This window comes from Tubulanus polymorphus, chromosome 5 (genome assembly GCF_964204645.1).
Source record: "Tubulanus polymorphus chromosome 5, tnTubPoly1.2, whole genome shotgun sequence".
In the NCBI taxonomy this organism is placed as follows: Eukaryota; Metazoa; Nemertea; class Palaeonemertea; order Tubulaniformes; family Tubulanidae; genus Tubulanus; species Tubulanus polymorphus.
Genome location: NC_134029.1, coordinates 12,386,469 through 12,404,853, shown reverse-complemented (window position 1 = coordinate 12,404,853; position 18,385 = coordinate 12,386,469). Strand labels below are relative to the sequence as shown.

The following is an 18,385-nucleotide window of genomic DNA, read 5'->3' as shown; positions in this document are numbered from 1 at the left end:
ATATTAGATTTTATTTTTTCTTTATTACCTTTTATATTTAATTTTGAACTTATTCCGGTTAAAACACTTGATGATAATCCTAGCACACCAATTGATATAGCTAAAGGTGTTAATGGACTGAATATTGCTAGAAATGTTATTACAAAACTAATTGTTACTGAACCACTTATAATAAAATAATATATAATTTTACGTTTTAAATATTTTTTTTTTTTAACTTTTAAATCATTTTCTAATATTTGTTTTTCAAAATATAATTTTGATTTAATTTCATTAATATCATGAGGAATAATATCATTATTATCAACTTTATCACCCATTTATGTAGCAAAAAAATTACTATTTAGTAAATTTATATGCTACAAATAATACAATAACTGTTCCACCTAAAATCCAAATTATTTCATATTTTTGTTGTTCTTTACTTGGTGTATAATAATCTGATAATTTAGGTTTGTATAGATGTAATTTTTCTTTATTTGTTACTGCATTATATAAACTCAAAGCTTCATCAACTGATTGAAAATCTCTATGTGTAACTTTCTGATTATGTAATTCTTTATTGATATAATCCATATAGTTTTGTCTCTTTTCTCTGTATTATTCTGCAGCTTTATTGTATTTTTCTAACGCTAAGTTATGTCTTCTTTGTTCTGCTATTGAACTATTTTTATCAATATGCTTAAATAAATAACCACCACCTGTAAATTCTAAAGCGTTAACAATTGCTGATCCTATAATAGTTATAATTGCAGAAAAATTACGCATTTATATAGGAGGAATATATTTTTGTTTTTCTAAATAATCAATTGTTAAATTAGATAAAGTAACTGCTAATGTTAATTTTAAAATATCATTAATATCAAATCTATCAACGTTAATACTTCTCACTCTAAATACTTTTTTAATACCATTGTATATCCAACAGTTCCAACTGATAGTAATGCTCCATTATATAAACCAGTGGTTATCCACTTCTGATCCGCCATTTATTTATCAACGGAAATACTATCATCAAAATATTTTTTTTATTTTTGTTATAATTATTTCAACATTTATTTTATTACTACTTTTATGATTATCATATATTTTAGATAATATGTTTTTCATATCATCGATAATTCCATCTTCATTTAATTCATAATATTCTAAAGATGATTTAATTAAATCAATTACTTTTTCTATATCATAATTTTCTTTATTAATCATTGATGCATTATTAAATGACTTACTTTTTATATCAGTAATTACATAATTTAATTTAATCCTCATTTCTTTACCATTTTTAAAATCAAACCCAAAACATATACTCGGTCCAACAGTTATATTCATTTATATAGTGAAAAAATTATTCTTTACATCTTATAACTAATTCATAAATTACAGGAAATTTATTCAAATCAGTTAAGTATCCATTGTGATTTCTAATTTCTAATTTAAAATTATTGAAATGTGGAATACAAGGCTTAAAATCACATTCTGTTAAATTATAATTTATTTGCATTCCAAATTCTTTAACGTTCTTCAATGGTAAAATATTCAATATACTAGAATTACAAATTGTATCTTTAGTTGCTTCGAATGTTTTTGTAGTATCAATTAAATTGCAATAAATATAAAAATGTGTGTACGGTATTAAGTTTGGTGTAGCATCAATATTTGAATCAAGTTTATCTGGTGTAATTCCTAACAGTTTAGCCATAGGTTTTTTAACTAAAAATTGATGTTTTTCACCATGAGCTAACCTTATCTTTATTTTATCAAAACTCTCACTTTTTAAAAATATAATGCCAAACCCAGAATCACTACCTAATTTGTGCCAGGCTTTTCTATTAATTTCTTGTGACAATGTATCTAAATTATATAACCCTGGTTTTAGGGATAGATGATACCATTTATTTTTACTTTTATTAGAAATTAAAAAGGCTCTATGTTCAAGAGTTTTATTCGATACATTATAAAAAGAATTACATAAACTTACATTTACTAATTTTAAATCTACACAATTCTTAAATTCTCTATCTAGTTGTATCAATAAATTATGAGATTTATAATTTGTAAGTCTTCTTGAATCAACAAATATTCTATATTCTCTTAATTTTACCATTTATTTTACATATTTTATTCGAAATCTATTTCATTGTGCCCTTTTTCATTCTTACCTTTATAAATGAAATAGAAATCACCAGAACATAATTCTTCTAGATCTTCACTTGATAATCTATGAAATCTATCTGGTAAATATGTTCTGAATTTATATTTATTTCCTCTTAATCCTTCATATTCTAAGTGAATTACTAATTTATCACTATATCTATTAGTAACTGCTTTAATATTTGTAATTAAATATTTCTTATGAATTGTTAGTTCATTTAAATTCTTAAATTTATAATCTACAGATTTTACATTTGTAGTATCTTTTATTCTATCTAGAAATGATTTGTTGTTCTCACTGTGTACTTGTTTACTCTCCATTTAAATATCAAATTTTTTATTAAAATTGAAAATAACACTTACCGCTCAACGCGTCCCCGCCACCTATGAGTATAGCAGAAATACCCGCTTATTTATACTACTCAACAGTAATGGGGAATCCCCAGCGTGTTGAGACTTGTAAATTAGGAGACTTGTGATTGGATAGAGTAATAAGGAATATGTTTGTTCAGGTCAGAGGGAGAGAGGTTGAGTGAGCTCGACCTCTCGACCTCTGGCCTGAACAAACATATTCCCTACTACCCATCTTTCAACCAATCAGCGCGATACCAATTAATTAAAGCATTAAACGCATTAGGCTCCTAATATTTGAAATGATTTGTTACAATAGTTGTTCTTTAGACTTGGTCACTTTTGTTTCAGAAAACCGCGTACTAGACCAGTGGTCACCAAGGCATTAAAAAAGTTTTGAAAATTCGATGGTAACGATTTGTCCGTCAAAAAACTGTTTCGTTAATATTTCAAGTTTTTTTACTCATGTATTGAATTCACTATATGAAAAGTGTTCATAGAGGAATTGAAATTCGGTGTGATATCAGTCACCTGTTACCCCTTTTTCGTTGTCAGTTCTTTATTGCACTATCATGCGCTCTTTTTAAATCTAAGTAGAAAAAAAACATGTGTGTTTCGTTATAAACAAGGTTAAATTCCAAACGCACATGAAATATGGAGCCTGTATCACACGATATACACATCTAGCATTTTCTCTCACTAGGCCCTTTCCAAGTGGCAATTGTTCAGTTTTTTAACGGCCGTTATTCAGAGGCACCTAAAAACCGGTGGTAGCGCTTGAGATTTTCATCTCACATCGACTCGGCTCGCGGTCGGTTGTTTAATGGGAACACATCTGGTTGACACTAGTTTCACAGTTGACGAATTCAGAAAACTTTTTTCAAATGTATTTGATAACATCTTAAACATAGTATTCTTCTTAATTACATTTCGCTGATTCCATAGATATGTTTTTATGAAAATTGCTCCAGTTATAACGGATTTAAACATAAATGTAAGATCATTATTTTCAAAATATTCAAGTTCCTCCGCTTTTGAAGAAATTCTGACACAATATCATCTCCACTCAACACATGTTTTATTTCGGTGCCTTTTAAGGGAGTGTCCCTCAAAGTTGAGTTCATACTTAGTCAAACAAGGAGATATGTCAAATTACTAGAAAGGGACAGCAGCTTTCGGTCATCCGCGAAAAATACCTAAAATGCAGTCCTAGGGTTATGGAAAAACAGGACACGAAACATACAGAAAAATCCTTTGTTTGGTAGACTGAAATGATTGAACTCTTAAATAGCAACATTCAGAGCAACAAAATCATAAGAATATATTCTCACCCACCCGTTAAAAAACATAACGTAATAATATAGGGCATCGTGTCATCTTTAATTGAAATCACAAGATTTCAATTAAAGATGACACGGAGCCTCATATCAAATGATATGAACGCAACAGAGCCTATATTATATTCATTCTCATACGAGGATGGGTCTCCACATTTTTAGGATAGGAGAATTGTGGATTTGAATGATGAATACAACTGAAAAGCGCCAATTTCACTGATTCTAGGGCTGGTGCAAGAAACGTGTGGGATCGTCCGCCAAGGTATCGCCAAGGAGATGGGCCTAATAAGGAGCCAGTCCGTGGTGGCGATTGAACGTGACGGCCGCATATGAATGCATTGGTTGAATGACATCTCAAAAGTCAGATTATATAAAATTAAACATGATATATGGATAGGTTCTTCCATATATACCAGTAAAAATGACCCAATATGTGATATAAATGTTCAATCAAAAAGTAGAAACTGAATCTATCATTCAGTATGGTAGGCCTTTTGTTACAACATCAAACACTCAAATTCAATCCTTTGTTAAATTGGTAGCCAGTGTAGATGAGCAAGTATCGTGGTCCCTGATTTTAGTTATCGTAATAATTCAAGCCACGCGATTTTGAACTGTTCAACAAGTTGGAGTTTGTGTAAAGATGAATGAGTTTGAAATGGAGTGGACTTCAGATATTACTGTTTGCATGTATGTCTATTACTTAATCTTTTTACTAATCATAAAAAATTGTGGTAAAATATTTGTAAGCTCAACTTCATAAATTCCTGGAAAAGCTCGCCTCGGATATTTCAATAATGATTAAACATTAATTTTCCCAAAGAAAAACTTAAACAACCAATGTACGCTTGCTTTTAGTTTGCCAATGCACTATCGTTGCTTTTTCTAGCTATTTGTACTGTTAGTCGCAAAAAGATTGCATCCTCTATTACAGGAATTAAGGATACAACTCTGGGACCAGTTAGTTTAAGTTAACCATTATACAATATGATACATGACCAAATACACTGTTAATATGAAGAAGATCCACTATGTGCACATTTCAAATTTCAAACCAAGTTTCACCATTAGAAAATAACGACTTAACGTTCGATCTCTCACTAGAGATCATCTTTTTGAATTTGTACACAGTGATCGTATCGTATTATCGTATTATCAATTCTCCGCATTTGAGTGTGACTATTGTCCATATACAAAGTTGTTTTAACTATCCACTGGTAAGTAAACTTACTAACATTTGGCAACTGACCTAGATCGTGGAATGGTCTCAGGTGGCCTGCTGATCCACTCTTTATTTATACTACTAAAGAAATATACCGTATGAGAAGTAAAAAGTATATTAAGTACTATTTATCTTTATATCGCGATAGTTTGTGAACGTATGATTGATAAACGATATTCTATGGATCCTATGGTACTTATGATTATTGTGCATAAAATCAATAATTAGCAACCTTCCACGGATACGAAGCGGCCTAAGTTTACATTCTACCATAATTTTCCTCTAAACTCTCAGCATTATTTCAAGGGTCGGTCTTAGAAAATGTATGAAGGACTGTATGTTCACAGGTTAACGAGGCCAAAAATCTTCCTCAAAATTTCAAATTTTTACAAGCAAGGATAATATACTTCATGCTTTTGGTGCAGAAATAATGCATGTCCACAAATTCCAAATTGTGTTTTCAAAGTAGACGATTCCAGTGTGGAATTGTTTCGAATTCAGGGTTCTCCCATTGACTCTCCGGTATTTTTCAATAAGATAAGTCGCACTTTTGTTGTGATACAGGTTTCTCTATTGGTCAGCGTTGTGATCACTCAAAATTACCCATAAGTTTGAACTCTCACTGAACTACTATATCCCTTAAAGTTGGATTTTTTAAAACATCAAGATTCCGAAAGGTATTTGAATTTAGGTAGCTTTCACGGAATACGGTAAGTAATTTACAGTCAAAAATGAAATGTAGTTCGTCGCCTAAAACGTTACAGGTGGGACATAATCTATCGGTTCTCGGTAGATGGAGATTTGACATTTATTTACAGGTAAGAGATAAGACCCAATCCTGAACTGGAATAAACTGGTCACTAAGTCGTCATCAAGCCGATTTATATAGTTTTCAAATTTCTAATATTGTCTAGAATTAATGTATAACGGGTTATTATTTAGCCTAAATTCTGTCTCTTGCACATGCTGATCACGGAGTATACGGTGTTATTGTTTTGGAGAAGTCCTAGAGTTTACCATAGATTGTTGTGCCTAGATATACGAAAGGCCACAGTCATCAAAAGTCTTCTTAATAAATAACAGCCAGGGGCTCTTAAACCTATCATTCAGCTAAATTATATGATATCTTATAGAGAATTGAACTAAGTTTACTTTGTTTGCACTCAATCGTTTTGACCCAAAAATTAATCATTCTACGCTTTACGCTTACATACATAGGATAACGTCCTAACTCCTAATACTTGAAGGTTATGGGAATATCTAGTAACTTTCATGATAATTTTACAAAATAAACAGTGGAGGTTTTCTAATGAGTCAAGGTTTTCATATCCCCAGATTTCGCAACCGTACAACGCGATAGGAGCGAAACACATGTCAAATAGTTTAAACATTAAATCTACTGGAAGTTTCAGACGTATGCCCTTTTGAATAATAGAATACATAGCTTTCATAGCTTTATCATAGAGAAATTTTTTTGCTATAGCGAAACTACCGTTCCAATTGAATTTCACTGAGAATTTCCAATTGAGATACACATAATCCTCAACTATCTCTAACTTCTGATTACCGAAAATGAATTTCGAAATTCGTTTAATCCTACTTTTACTTCGAGCGAAGACTAATATTTTAGTTTTATCAACATTCACCGTGAGGCCGTTGTCGGCGCAATATTCAAATAATGTATCTAAATGTGAGAGATTTCTCATCTTCAGCAAGAATGACTGTGTCATCCGCATAAAGGGACCGCATAAGGATAATGAGTAAGTTAAGTAAAGTCCCTAGTTCTGGGTCACAATTCACATTAAGCTTTTCAATATACGACAAAGTTGGTTTACCGCACGTAGCAAAAAAGTCTTCTATATCGTTTAAGAATAAGGAAAATAGGATAGGTCATAAATTTTCACCTTTCACCTTTAGTTAGGGATACTTGTGAATAATTTACCAAGACAGCTAACTAGTGTTATACGGTAACAGGTAAAAATCCCCCCGGTAAATATCCCCCCGGTAAAAATCCCCCCGGTAAATATCCCCCCTAGGTAATAATCCCCCCGGTAAAAATCCCCCCTAGGTAAAAATCCCCCCTGGTAAAAATCCCCCCATAGGCCTAATTGATTTCACTAAAATTTTCAACAGCTATTATGTTTAAAAAAATATAGATTCGAAATTTTATTGCACTTTATTGCTTTATTTAACTCTAGTATAGTAATTCCATCCATTAAATACGGTTACCAAACGTTTAATAAAGAATAATAAGTGTAGAGACAAAATACTTATTCATGGTATGCAATGAAATGAAATGTAAGTTCATCACATTTCTGAACTCATTAATACCGATTTTAATTGTTTCAAGCCCCATGAAAAATATGTGATGTCATTAACTTGAAAGCTTAATGTTTTATTAACATTGGCAGTAGTTCTCATAAATTTTCCTTGGCCTTTTTTTCGGATAATCTGTGACATTTAACAAGCTATGTGCATAAAAATGACATTATTATGTGACTTAGCATATACGACATGCAAGCTACATGCATCAAAAATGACACTATCATAATTTTGAAATTTTCTATAAAAACTATGGTTTAAAAGTAAAAATAAGATATCTAATGTACTTATGTATTCCTAAATAATGTTGTAAAAAGGGGGGATTTTTTACCTAGGGGGGACTTTTACCGGGGGATTTTTACCTGGGGGGATTTTTACCTTGTGGGATTTTTACCGGGGGTATATTTACCGGGGGTATTTTTACCTACATTCGTGTTATACCTCTATAATTATCAGGATTAGTAGGATCGCCTTTCTTTTTAAAAACAGGTTTAATTATCCCTATAGACCACGTCTCCGGAACATGTCCAGTCTTAAGAACTAAATTAGATAGGTTTTGTAATATATTAACTAAGCACGGATACCGACTAAATTTTGATAACTCATTAGTGATTCCATCTATACCAGGTGCCTTATTGTTCTAAAGCAATGAGAGTTTTCGTTACTTCATCAGCTGTGATGTGGCAGTTTAAAATATGGTTGTGGGATTTTTTCCGGGGGGAGGATCGTCATTCTGTTGTTCAATATTATCGTTCCCTTCGTTTACCGCGTACACCATTTAAGTCATTTAATTGCATAAAGTGTTCAAGAAAAATATCAATATCAATATTAGAGTCCTTGGTGTTTGCACAAGTTGCATAATTAAGCATAGCCCAATACTTTTTCGGATTATTGATTTCACAATCTCGTAGTTCTTTAATAAAGGTTTCCTTCTGTTTTCTCTTACTTTCCCGGATGATTTCTTTGACGCGAGTTCTTGAAAGCATCAAAGTTAGAAGGAGTGGGGCAGCCTCATATCTGTTTTTACTATAATTATAATCTTTACGCGCATCCCTACAGCTATGATTGAACCACTTGTTATGAACCGGGCTTTTACGTCTTCTATTTTTCCTATCGAGCACCAAGTTACATTTTTCGGCACTTAACAACAGGGAAGATACAAATCTATCAGTGAGTTCGTTTACTTTGTTTAGAGATTGACTACCTAGGTCCTGCAATCCATCCATAAGTGAATCATTGAGGCCAATGTCATATAATCTTGATTCTACCGTCGCGAAAAACTGATCCGATCTACTATTGTCCCATCTAATTGATGGCTTTCCATTTACCTGCGCATTGTTCGCATTATCGGCAATAATAGGGTCCCTAGAATTTCTGCTTAAACAAAGCCTAAAAGAGTTATGTCCATCAGACAATAGAGGTTCAAAAGGCATTATCTGAAAATCGCAAATACATTCAAACAGGTCAATATCGCATATAAAGTAATCAATAGGCCTAAAACACTAGTTCCCTTAAAAGTATAATCACCAGACTGGTCCCTGCCACATCTGCCATTGAGTATAATTAATGAATGATTCTTACAGAAATCAATTAACTGATAGCCAGTGTTATTCGTTCTTTTGTCCTGATTATTTCTTACAGTCGGAATGTCTAAGCTAAATTAAAGCTGTGAATCAATAGTGGGGAGATCGTCTATCATCTGATTATCTGGCTCTATAAAATCTGGCATACACGATGTGTGAGCATTAATACAGCGCCACCCGTTTTTAGTAATACTAACCCTAGCAATACGGGTGTTAAATAGATACGCTAGAGAAACCGGCATTCTCATAATGGAAAACCACTTCGCGTAGCTAAGATGCTGGCCTAAGAAGCTGGCCTCCCTGAATTTACGCGCTTATATATGAACTAAACTCTCGAATTTCTTGTTTTTACTATAGGATATAGAAGTTATTGGAATAGTGGTTTGAGCTCTAACCTATCAATTGTGGTCTGATGCCTGACTGTCTCTAACTTAAGGTAGAGACCTGCAACCAGTCTAGCCTAGAATTGGAAAGGCAACCAGTCATATATATTTAGAAAAGTATAAAATGCTAACAGGAATTGAACTACCCGAATCGACGGAATAAAGAAAAGTGGTTGTGAGTATCACGATATAGTCAGACCCCAACGCTAGTGGGATTCGCATAATAGACGCCATTATATTTACATCCCATCACACTAGGCCTACTCCAGGATCGCTGTGTACTGAAGTCACTGCCGGAGAAGAGCATTACAATTCATGTTTGGGCCCAAATATGCTCCAAATATCACATCATGGCATGCCTTGCTCAGTTAAAGACAGATATTAAATTGTTAGAAGACAAATTTCCGAAAACTCACCCTAGATTCCAGATTATAAATGCTTCAGTTGACGAGATATGCTGTCGTTTCATTGGGAAGACAGGAGAGAAGTTCGACATAAACGCTAATATCACTGTAAGGCCAGAAGATGGAAGCTTTGTTGAAAAAATGAAGGAAGTCGATGTTTTGCCAATGCGGCATTATTTTAGTAAACGCTATTTTACCAACGAACGGCTATATATAATACGAAGTGGCTACTCGTACGGACCCGTACGAATAATTCCGTAGGCTATTCGTGCGCACCCGTCGGATAACTCTGGAATTATGTGTACGGGAAGGGATAGGGTTAGGGTAAGGTGAGGCTATATGTAGTTAAAACATTCGACTGACTGTCAGCGAGCTCGGTGGTCTAGTGGTATGATGCTGCGCTAGTAATTTACTGGCCCGGGCTCGAGTCTCGCTCTATCCGCTATTTTTCTCTAACTCTATTCTCCACACTTTCCTTGAATTTTCTAAGTCGTGCACCTTTGTACGCATGCGCAGCGTTAATCGGCCAATCAGTGACAGTTATTAGCGTACAGATCCTAGTCCCGTACGAATAGCCTCCAGAGTAATCGGTACAGGTCCGTACGAGTAGCCACAGCGTATATAATAAGATATAGTACTAGTAGTAATATATAACAATCAAAAATAACTTCATTATGTTAGGGTTCAGAGGGTAAGCGTTAGGTTTTAGGGATAGAGGTTAAGGGTCCGTTTTTACCCCTAGGGATAGGGTTAGGGGGTAAAAGTGCAGATCCGCACCTCTCGTGATTGACGCAATCTACTGAATTACAAATCATTGTTCTAACTTCAGAATGTCTCACAGAATCCATTGCAGTGATTTATTTTATGATATCTCTTCTAGAAAGCAGATTTTTGGCCCGGTTTTTATCTCGGAATCGTGATGATCTTTCGATAGGACGCCATATTGGATTAGGAAATCTAAAGTGAAGATTTGTCTTAAGTTTTTACTGAAATGATGTGAGGGTAATCAGTACATAAAACTAATCAAATTTACGTCAACTGTCACGGGTTATTAATGCTAACCAAATTTCAAGATATCGTTGAAATAGACAAGAAATTTATATTTTTCTTCCTCAAAATGAGTGAGTCATGAAACATTGCTTCAGCAAATATTCTAAACAAATCTTCACTTTAGATTGACCCATCCAATATGGCATCCGGTTCAAAAATCGTGACGATCTCGAGACAAAATCCAGGCTAAAATGTACTTTCTAGTGTAGTTATTTACCTAATCGTTGGTGGTAGCCTATGCTTTTTATTATCAGATGGGCTTATACCAACGTTAGGGATGACAAGGGCCAAAACACAGTTGAAAAAAGTAACACTTCAAAAATATACTTTCTATGCACTTCAGTCCACAATTAATGGCTTAAATCACAAACTAACACAGGTACCTTTTGAAATAATCCAATTTTATGTATGTTACGAGCGATTAATCAACATTATTTTGAGAAATTAATAAATTTCTCCACAAATTTCGCCATTGGCCGCCATTTCTCTGTATTGCATACATGTGGCATGATAGACTAGGTGACCTACAAGGATTTATATAAAACTTTCAAAACGAAACGACAATTTTTATTTTTGATAGGTTTCCAACTTATATTTCAAATCTTCGTGTTTTCCATAATAAAAGATAAAAAATAAATTCTCCTTGAAGAAAAATAAATGTGAATAAGTGTTGATTTCTTAATTTTTTCAATTTCGTCGTTTCGTTTCGTTAGTTTGTGTTGTGGTCCTGGGTTCAGTCCACAGGTGCCAGCACCCTCCACACGTTTTTTAAATGGCCGCGGTTGAATCGACGGAAATTTACTCTCACTTTACAGCCGATTTGCACATGGATTAAGATCGTCAGGTGAGGTGTTATAGGTATCAAATAAACTACGAATCTGTTGTGCGTTGATTACAACAAAAATTAGACGGATATCTTAAGAGACAATGAAATGCCAGGCAAATTACTCGTGAGTCAAATTGACTCGCAAAGATTTCATTGAAAATGACCTTCCCATTCCTGACTGGTTTGTGAAAATATCCGATCGTGAAACTAAACCACAGTCAGGTTACTGACTATTTCTAGTGTAGATACCATAAAATAAACCAGTGTCCTGAATTGCTGATGACATTTTGGGTCTGAATCAGTGATATTTAATTTAATTGATTGAACCATTTAACAAGAGGTGCGGATCTGTACTTTTACCGGTTAGGGTAAGGTAAGGCTATATATATTGAAATCTTACGGGTGGTTTTGAGTGAGCCCTGTGGTCTAGTGGAAAGACGCTCGGCTAGCAATTTGCTAGTCGGCATCGTCAATTAGCCAATCGGAACGCGCCATTGGCAAAATAGTGTTAACAGGAATAATGCCGCATTGGCAAAATATCCACTGCCAAAAATGAACAGGGATGCATACATACAGACGAATCTTGGTAACTTTTATAATGGGTACAAAAGAGCATGGTAGAAGTTTTTAAATCATGGATGGTTAGTGCATATTTGTAGTACCGATTATAAAAGTTACCAAGGTTCGTCTGTATGTATGCATTAACATACGACCTTGACCTTTTCCAAGCAATCCACGTTCTAAGCTATTGGTTTCGAATCCCACATATCAGTCAATTTATTTTTCAGTGGATTTCTACTTTTTTAGCCCACTTGGGATTTTAGTCCCAGCGGGCTATTGCGTTCACTTTTCGTCCGTCATACGTCCGTCTGTCCGTCCGTAGACGGAATCCAGTTATTTTGGGAAGTTTTGAAGACGCTTCAATGTAATGTCTTCATATTTGGTTCATACATGTATCTACCCTAGACACATCTTCAGCCCAAAAACTGGCCCTGTCAGATTCAAGATGGCCGACTGGCAGCCATTGTTGTTTTTACAAATTTTTGAACTTTTTGAGGGAAATTTTGAAGATGCTTATATCAATTACCTTGATCTTTCGTATATATTTGAATCGCCCTAGGGCCCATCACCTACAGAAAAATTGGGTCGATCGGACTCAAGATGGCGGACCTATGACCGTTTTTAGTGCTAAAAAATGTAAATTTTGGCCCGAATTCTAAGTCCTGTAGTTTCCTACTGGTTTGCCATTTCTCATTGCTATTTGTGATGGGGATTCTTTGAAAAGGGATCTTTTATACCCGAGAAAGGTATTTTTGATCAGGCAATTATGACGCAATTGGCAGCCATCTTGGTGTCATCAGTACTCATTTGTAGGTGGAAAAAGGTTTTCCCATATTATATTGATACTTAAGCATATTTTTTTGCCACAATCAATTGCAAAGTTGTAGCTCATGGCATGTTCTTTGATTGTGATGAGTTTCGAACACATTGGTTTTTGTATATGGCCACCAGGGGGCGTTGAACAATGCAATAACTTAGTATTTCTATGTATATTCATATATATGCATATTTTGATACCACAATCAATTAGAAAGTTGCAGCTCATGACATGGTCTCTGATTGTGGTAAGTTTCAAGGACATGAATTATTCTATATGGTCACTAGGGGGTGTTGAATAATAGAATAACGTAGTATTTCCTTATTATTTTGGTACCTAGGCATATTTTGTTACCATGATCAATAGCAAAGTTGTAGCTCATGACATGTTCTATGATGATGGTGAGAGTCAATGTCACAGGCTTAGCATATGGTCACTAGGGGGCGTTGAATAGTAGAATAACTTAGTATTTCCATATCGTATTGGTACCTAGGCATTATTTAAAAAGCCTAGACTTTATTCCGTTGGTTTCACCAGTTAGACAAAATAATGATTAATGAAAAATTAAAATTGACCTCATCCATTTTTAGCCCACTCGGGACTTTAGTCCCAGCAGGCTATTTCGTTCACTTTTTGTCCATCGTCCGTCCGTAGACGGAATCCAGTTATTTTGGGAAGTTTTGAAGACGCTTCAATGCAATGTCTTGATATTTGGTTTACACATGTATCTACCCTAGACACATCTTCAGCCCAAAAACTGGCCCTGTCAGAATCAAGCTGGCCGACTGGCAGCCGTTGTTGTTTGCCAAAATCAGCTTTTTTTACACGTTTTGAACTTATTGAGGGAAATTTTGAAGACGCTTTGATCAATTACCTTGATCTTTCGTTTATATTTGATTCCCCCCAGGGTCCATGAGCATAACAAAAATTGGGTCGATCGGACTCAAGGTGGCCATCCTATGACCTTTTTAGTGCCCAAAAATGTCAATTTTGACCCGAATTCTGAGTCTCTAGCTTCCTACTGGTTTGCCATTTCTCATTGCAATTTGTGATGGGTATTCTTTGGAAAGGGATGTTATAACTGAGACAGGTATTTTTGATCAACCAATTATGGCGCAGTTGGTGGCCATCATGGTGTCATTAGTACTCATTCGTAGGTGGGAAAAAATTCAGAGCACTGAAGGTGCGAAGCCATTGCGGGGGATGTGGGGGTCCTCCCCAAGAAAATTTTAAAATTTAACGCCCCTCAGAATGTCTGAGACAGAAAATCAAACTGAAAACGAAACAGAAAAAAAATTAAACAGGGCAGTAAAAACATAAGGCAGGGCGCTGCGTTTTTAGCAGGGCGGCATTAAATTTTAGCAGGGTGGCCCGCAATTTGATTCAACTTTCCGGAAAAAAGTTTTGTAACCCCCCAAAATTACGCACTAGAGAGCTGCAACAGTTTCGTTTATATAGGTTTATGACTATAGGTTATTGTGCTCACTGTTGTTGCAGTGGATAACTCCTCCTGTCTTGTCATTCAAAGATTTGAAAATTTGAAGAATGCACTAAGTAAATTGGTTATTTATGCATGAAGGAGCGCTTAAACTAAATTTTATTTTATAGATATGACTATATTACATGTTTATGCATATTTCTGACAAAAAGGAGGGTCCAAATCGGTTAACTGACAGAGATATTAGGGAAATACCAGTTTCAACTGCTGGAGCTCTTGACTGCTCCATGGGTTTAGAGTTAATGCCATGTCTGACACATGATGGGCATTTTATACTCGAAGTCAGCCTTTAAATGAGGTAACCAAACTGCAACTTGACTGCAGTCTTCCCGAAGTTGAGGGAAATACATGTCTGGACACATGGTGGGCAGCGGTGTTTTGTTCCTGCAAATACCCAGTCTTAGCCAAGGTCATCAAAGCTTGCGTGAGCATATTCACCGTCCACGGGTAATGCAGTCATCCTCCATAATGATTGAAGTTATTGACAAAAGGTCATACAGAATGCATGCTAGTACGTTCTCTGCTATTCAGACTGTGAATTACGAGGTAATGGAAACTGTTAAAGTGAAGCTATACCACCGCCTTGATGTGGAGACTACACCGGTAAACAAAACATTAGTTTTCCACATGCAGACCGCATGGTCCAGGTATTCAAAGAAAGTAGGGTCAAAAAGCGACTGTTACTGCATGTTAAGAGCACTTCACAGAGATCGTGTCAATTGACTTGACCACTGATCCCCTCTGAAATTCCACCAAAAATACCATGTCGTATCAAGTTTAAGTGTTCTCATTAGATTGAATTAAGAACATATAGTCAGCCAGCCAACCTTAAAAAACTATCCTAAAATTCGACGATCACGGCATTTTTTGTTACAGCTTGGCATCCGGGCTCATTTGATAGCAGAGTATGTGGGCTATCATGTGTGGTGGATGCCTTTTACAATTTTTTCGTTTTTTGGCCTACAGGGGGCGTTAAAGTCAGACATTTTGAAATTTAAACATCTTCATTTTCATTCGTCAAGGAAATACACTTTAAACTACTTTTGCTAAATAATTCGAATATCTCATCTTAGGTTTGGAGTAATTTTACAATCTAAACCTTTTCTGAGTTGGGGGATTGCAGTGCATATAGCGCAACGTTACTTTTATGCATACATTCATTTGTTACCTAGTTACAGCAGCAACAATCGTGTAATATTCACTTGAAAATAGCAATTTCATATGAAATATTCATTTTAAAGGTTATTAGCTCAAATAGTGATGTTGTTAATGTTTTTTGTTGATTATTTTGATATTTCTTTAAACTTACTTATAACTCGTATGTACTTGGTCAATATCGGGATTAACTGTTTATTGGTTTCTATGGTAACAGCAACTCAAATCTGCGTTCTTCATCCGTCAGGTACCGGTATTTTGGGCGTTGGGTCTTTTGTGACATTCCAAATGTTCTCAAACTTGCCTAAAGTCTTCGGCCATGTATTGGGCCGCTTATTACTACGTCTTGCTAACAATTGAATTGCAACAATGGTAACCATAACCTTGATCTTTCGGATGTATGTGAATACCCCCCAGGGCCCATCAGCATAGCAAAAATTGGGTCGATCGGACTCAAGATGACCGTCCTATGACCTTTTTAGTGCCCAAAAATGTCAATATTGGCCCGAATTCTGAGTGCTGTAGCTCCCTACTGGTTTGCCATTTCTCATTGCAATTTGTGATGGGTATTCTTTGAAAAGGGATGTTTTATACCTGAGACAGGTATTTTTGATCAGCCAATTATGACGCAATTGGCGGCCATTTTGGTGTCATCAGTACTCATTCGTAGGTGGGAAAATGTTTTTCCACATTATATTGATACCTAAGCGTATTTTGTTACCACAATCAATTAGTAACTTGTAGCTCATAACGTGTTCCATGATTGTGGTGAGTTTCAAGGTCATTGGTTTTTGTATATGGCCACCAGGGGGCGTTGAATAATACAATATCTTAGTATTTCTATATTATATTCGTATCAATGCATATTTTGTAACGACAATCAATTGCAAAGTTGTAGTTCATGACATCATCTATGATTGTCGCAAGTTTAAAGGCCATTAGTTATTCTATATGGTCACCAGGGGGCGTTGAATAGTAGAATAACTTAGTATCTCCTTATTATATTGGTACCTAGGCATATTTTGTTACCATGATCAATTACAAAGTTATAGTTCGTGACGTGTTCTATGATTGCGGTGAGTTTCAAGGTCATTGGGTTTTGAATATGGTCACCAGGGGGCGTTGAATAGTAGATTAACTTAGTATTTCCATATTAAATTGGTAACGAGGCATATTTTGTTACCACAATCAATTACAAAATCGTAGCTGCTGACATGTTTTATGATTGTATTGAGTTTCAAGGTCATTGGTTTTTGCATATGGTCACCAGGGGGAATATTGAAATTGTAGATTGTTGAGCATTTGGAACCACTTCCCTAGTGGGCATGGTGTCCCTGGACCCCTAGTTTATCATTATCTAGGCAGTTTTCGTGGCAACAGCCACATGCAGATGTACAAGTGACATAATTCTTTCTGCATTTACAATTGGCGCGGCTGCAATCAGTCTTGCATTTACAAGAAACCAATTCAGGACATGCTGAACATGCATTTTTGCTTGATAGTTTGCACGGGCTATATGACGTTGTAATGCATCTTTCTACTTTTGATATTGATAGGGACTCAAAGTGCCCTTTCTTGCTTTTATGGAACTAGGAACGACTGAATGTACCATTTTGTTGAAAATTATCTACCTCCTCTTGTAAAAATACTTTAGCCCGAAATTTTCCATACTGCCAAATTGCATTATAATAAACTTATAAAGCATTCCAAGAGGCAGTACTACAATACCAGGATTAGTGATGCAGGGTTCGGATGGAAAAGCTATGCAGAAAGTGTTTGATGAACTTCTTCTGAAAGATGTTAGTAGAAAGCTGCCAGATAGTGATGATTGGGAAGAACTTGCAAATAGATTTGCAACTTTCTTTGCTGACAAAATTGAGAGGATTAGACTATCTTTCCCAGACTCGTGTTTGGGTCCTGAAACGATGCATTTCGGAGATTGTGAGTTAGCGGAATTTGAGCCAGTCTTGGAGAAAGAGCTTGTATCAATAATAGGGTAATCGCCAAGTAAGTCATGTGAGCTTGATGCTTTGCCTACTTGGATGCTGAAAGCCATCCTACCTGCTGTCATTCCTCTCTATTTGGACATTATTAAAAAAATCGTTGTTGGAAGGATTCGTTCCCGTGTCTATGAAGACTGCGTTGATAACCCCGCTCATTAAAAAACAGAGCTTAGATACTTCCGTTCTCAAAAACTACCGTCCAGTCAGTAACCTCCCGTTTATCTCCAAGGTACTGGAGCGTGTTGACGCTGCTCGTATAACCGCTTTTATGGATGCTAACAATTTACATGATATTAACCAGTCTGCGTACAAAACCTGTCACAGCACCGAGACAGCTCTTGTCAAGGTTCAAAGTGACATTCGTAACATGGTTGACGCTGATGGTGCTGCCATACTTGTCCTTTTAGACCTGAGTGCTGCCTTCGATACTGTGGACCATCTCATCCTTGTAAATCGACTTCAGGTAGTGCTCGGTATTCGTGGTTCAGCACTTCAGTGGTTAATATCGTACCTTGAGAATCGAACGCATCGTGTCGTTATCAAGGGACATTACTCTGATTTCTGCAAAGTTGAGTATGGTGTGCCCCAAGGCTTCGTGCTGGGGCCACTATTGTTCCTCATTTATATATTGCCCTTAGTGCAGTTATTTGAGGATAGCAACGTTTCACGTCATGGTTTTGCGGACGATGGTCAACTGTATATGGCAATCAAATGCAAAT

The 18,385-nt window shown here is 35.5% G+C and overlaps 1 protein-coding gene across 1 annotated transcript in view; it reads left to right on the top strand.

Moving 5' to 3' along the window:
* Window positions 1-9,569: 9,569 nt before the first annotated feature.
* Window positions 9,570-18,385, top strand: part of LOC141905573 (ubiquitin-conjugating enzyme E2 Q2-like) — a 141,334-nt gene continuing 132,518 nt past the window's right edge. The window contains exon 1 of the mRNA XM_074794489.1: window positions 9,570-9,864. Within this exon, the coding sequence (XP_074650590.1) occupies window positions 9,703-9,864 (162 nt within the window). The 5' untranslated portion in view covers window positions 9,570-9,702. The remainder of the gene's footprint in view (window positions 9,865-18,385) is intronic.